General features: G+C 43.5%; 1 protein-coding gene across 1 annotated transcript in view; it reads left to right on the plus strand.

Moving 5' to 3' along the window:
- Nucleotides 1-3,033, plus strand: part of LOC310775812 (CUB and zona pellucida-like domain-containing protein 1) — a gene marked incomplete at its 5' end in the record, with an annotated part of 17,902 nt that extends 14,869 nt beyond the window's left edge. Inside the window, 6 exons of the mRNA XM_083635941.1 lie at nucleotides 654-874; nucleotides 1,105-1,280; nucleotides 1,429-1,677; nucleotides 1,864-2,024; nucleotides 2,509-2,760; nucleotides 2,909-3,033. Of these exons, the coding sequence (XP_083492067.1) occupies nucleotides 654-874; nucleotides 1,105-1,280; nucleotides 1,429-1,677; nucleotides 1,864-2,024; nucleotides 2,509-2,760; nucleotides 2,909-2,915 (1,066 nt within the window). The 3' untranslated portion in view covers nucleotides 2,916-3,033. The remainder of the gene's footprint in view (nucleotides 1-653; nucleotides 875-1,104; nucleotides 1,281-1,428; nucleotides 1,678-1,863; nucleotides 2,025-2,508; nucleotides 2,761-2,908) is intronic.
- Between the last annotated feature and the right edge of the window lie 717 nt (nucleotides 3,034-3,750).

Consider the following 3,750-nt stretch of genomic DNA (forward strand, 5'->3'; position numbering starts at 1 on the left):
TGGAATTATGCATTGACCAAAATATAAAAGGGGCGAGTGGGCAATCTCTGTCTGTTCTCTGTTTCATCTCTGTCTGTTCTCTGTTTCAATTTTGTCCCGGAAGTGATGTCATCAGTCATGTCACTTGAGCATTTGGGCACTGTGACATCACTGATGATGTCATAGGCATTGTGACATCATCAGTGATGCCATAAGAGCAAAGTAATGTCATCAGTTATGTGATCTCATCTGTGATGTCATAAGAGCAGTGAGCCCGCATAGCGGTTTGAGCTGCAGGGCCATAGCGCGCGAGATGCCTATAGTTGACCAAAAAGGTGTTAAATGAATCAAAACTATCTCATATTTTACATTGGATAAATGATAGATTCAATGTTTCATGTCCTCTTTGACTTGGTGAAGAGGGAAAGGCTTTGAAAATAAATTCATACATAGACATCAAGTTCACTACTGTATTTATATAAGAAACACATTTCAAACATTTAAGCATAAGCCTTTAGATCAAAATGGCTTTAAGATAATGAAAAGCACAAGACATTCAATCAAGTTTGTCCAAACCTTTGACTGGTAATGTACATTTGAACTGTTATTATATTTTGAGTTTTGCTTTAAGTGGTCACCTTTCCGATGATGACTTTATTATGTTTTGGACCCAGGTTGGAGAACTGCTGCAACTGTGACTACATTGCAGTGTACGATGGGTCGTCTATCAATTCACCACCTCTGGGGAAAGTGTGCCATAACAACGACACTGACTCCTTCACTGACTCCTTCCACTCCTCCTCCAACTACATGACTGTTGTCTTCCGGAGTGACGGCTCTGGGGTTGGCCGAGGGTTCGATGCCGAGTTCACTAGCTCTCTTCCGTCAAGCTCAGGTAAGATGACTGTGATTTTAGTCATCTGTATAGGACATTGGGTTTTTCTCATGTCAGGGACATGGATTCATCAGACTCAGCTAAATCATCATACTGTCATTATAAAGTCATCCTAAAAATATATAATAAAATCACCCAGAACAAAGGATCAAACACCAAAGAAAATCCATCAAGTGAAACATTGTGGAGGTGAATCTCAAGCTGTTGTAAACATAATAGTGCTTCTTCAGGTCGTGTGGACTGTTCCTCAGACAACATGAACATTGTGATTGAGAAGTCCTACCTGAACTCCACGGGCTATGACGGCAACAATCTGTACTTGAACGACCAGTACTGCAGGCCCCAGGTTTCCAGATACCAAGTGATCTTCAGCTTCTCCATCAACACCTGTGGCACCATTCGAGAGGTAGGCCACTCCATCACCTTCTGGACGAGAGGAACAATCTGCTGTAGTTTAGGATAATTTCTCCAAAAACGTACTGAGATGGCAGGAGGCATTTACAGTAGCTCAGTGGACGATTGAGTTGATTGAGTTGTGTTTCTACCCTGAACAGTTTAAGAATGGCAGAGTTGTGTACACCAACGCTGTCCGTGCGTACACCTCCAGCTACGGTGAGATCACACGCCAGTCTCACATGAAGCTGAACGTGAGCTGTCGAATGGACCCGGACACAATTGTCCAGAACATGTACAAAGCCCCTAACATGTACAAAGCCCGTGACTTTGTCAGCAGCAGCATCACAGGCACAGGTAGATTCAACGGCAGCATGGATTTCTACACTGACGACAGCTTTAACTATAAGGTATGAGAAAGTGTTTTCCCCCCTGTTTCTAAAGATAAGGTGATTCATAGGTGCTCAACTTAAGCACTTGAATAAAATCTTACCAAGACACAATCCATTGTGAAAATGTATAAATAGCACACTCTTGTGTGCATTGTAGACCGTTTTAATGGGAGAACAAACTGTCTGACATTTCTCTTCTATCAGGTGACTGAAGTTCCATACATAGTGACCCTCAACCAGAACATGTATGTCCAAGTGAAGCTGAGGAGGGATGACAGCAGCCTGGTCCTCTTCCTCGACACGTGCGTGGCCTCCCCATCGCCCCATGATTTCCACAGCAGAGCGTACTACCTCGTCCATAACGGGTAAGATGACCTGGTGATGAGGACCGCTCACAAAGTTTTACAATAAAGTAAAAGAAACTTCCAACGAGAGAGAGTGATTGCTCGCCCCGGTTGTAAAGGTGAAGTAACTGAAGCAAAGAACATGTCTGATTGTATATTTACCAGACACATCTCTTTACTGCTTGTTGTTTTCAAAGGAAAGAATGCACTGTTTTACATCATGAATGGTGGAAGTTGAAAACATTACATTTCTTATTGAGGTGTACGGCTGGCGGGGCAAGTTATATTAAGCTACCGGTATGTAGAATAGGTGGGCTGTTAATGTCCTGCTAAAATCACCTACATCTAGATCAGCTCATTGTCTGTAGCCTACAGTCCATGTACAGAGACATGCATGTGATAAAGGGCTATATAAATAAACTGCCTCGGTGATCCTAACCAACGTGTGTGTTCTTATCCAGTCGCACTCCTTGTGCCATCCAGTAATGCTCCGTTTCATCTTCAGGTGTCAGCAGGACCAGACCTACCACGACTACTACGCCCGCGTTCCCCGCAGCTACGTCCGTTTCAAATTCCAGGCCTTCCAGTTTCTGCGAAGCCACGAGTCGGTGTACCTGCAGTGTAAGGTCTTCATATGTCCAGCTTCTGACTCCGACTCCCGCTGCCGCCGTGGCTGCTCCACACGCAAAGCCAGAGACCTGGAGTCACGAGCACACGAGAGCCAAACTCTGCTCCTGGGTCCCATCCAACTCAAAAGGTGAGCAGCCATTTGTACCTGGTTTTTATACCAATGGCAGATTAGTGGGAGTATTGTATCAGGTTTGCAATACGAATGTTGTCTTTTTAGGCCTAAACGGCAGCTCCATTATCACTCATATATTTCATTGTCTTCTTCTCATCCCCAGACCCTGAGGAGCAGGATGATGGGGCTCCTGAGGAGGACAAGGCTTGACCCTGAGGAGCAGGATGATGGGGCTCCTGAGGAGGACAAGGCTTAATTTGATCCTTGAACGACCAGCTTCAATCATTAGTGGTCTTAATGAATGATTATAAATCACTGGCCTTTGTTCTGTAGCATTCTGATTAAAAGCATCATCAAAAGAGACAATCTGTTTGTGTTGTGTTCCACTAAGTCACAGTCTTGATTTTAACATCACATAACACTCACTTTATTGGCCACTCAGAGACAAATAAAAACACCAGTGACAAAGTGTAGCTCAGTTAGAAAACACTTTACTTATAAAGTAGTTCAAATTAATCCATCTCACGAGAAAATCATTTGTCATCCCAGAGTGAGAAAAAAACACAAAGCTTCAACAGGGACACAAGCAGCACAGCAGTATGTTGTGTATGTTGTCTCTCCCCAGTCAGCTCTAAAACACAGCATATTACAGTTAGTTACTAATCCAAGTAACTTCAAGTTCCTGCATTACCTTCTCCAGTGCTGGCATGGAGCTAAAATGAAGCCAAAAGCTGGTAAAATATGAAGTGGCTGGTAGATTTGATCACTCACCAGTAGGGGTGTCACGATACACTCAGTTCACGATACGATACGATACACGATATTGGGTTCACGATAACGATACGATATTTTAACAATATTCTTTTGCGATCAATTTGTAAGTTGAGGGGGCATCCTCCACGCTAATTTGAATAATTTCACCATTTTCATCCTCCGTGTCTGTAACGTCCCTCGTCTGTTCAAACAAAGCAATGAAAAGGAGAGCGAGCATGCAATCAGATGCAG

The sequence above is a fragment of the Poromitra crassiceps genome, assembly GCF_964638095.1.
Source record: "Poromitra crassiceps genome assembly, chromosome: 4".
Taxonomy (NCBI): domain Eukaryota; kingdom Metazoa; phylum Chordata; class Actinopteri; order Beryciformes; family Melamphaidae; genus Poromitra; species Poromitra crassiceps.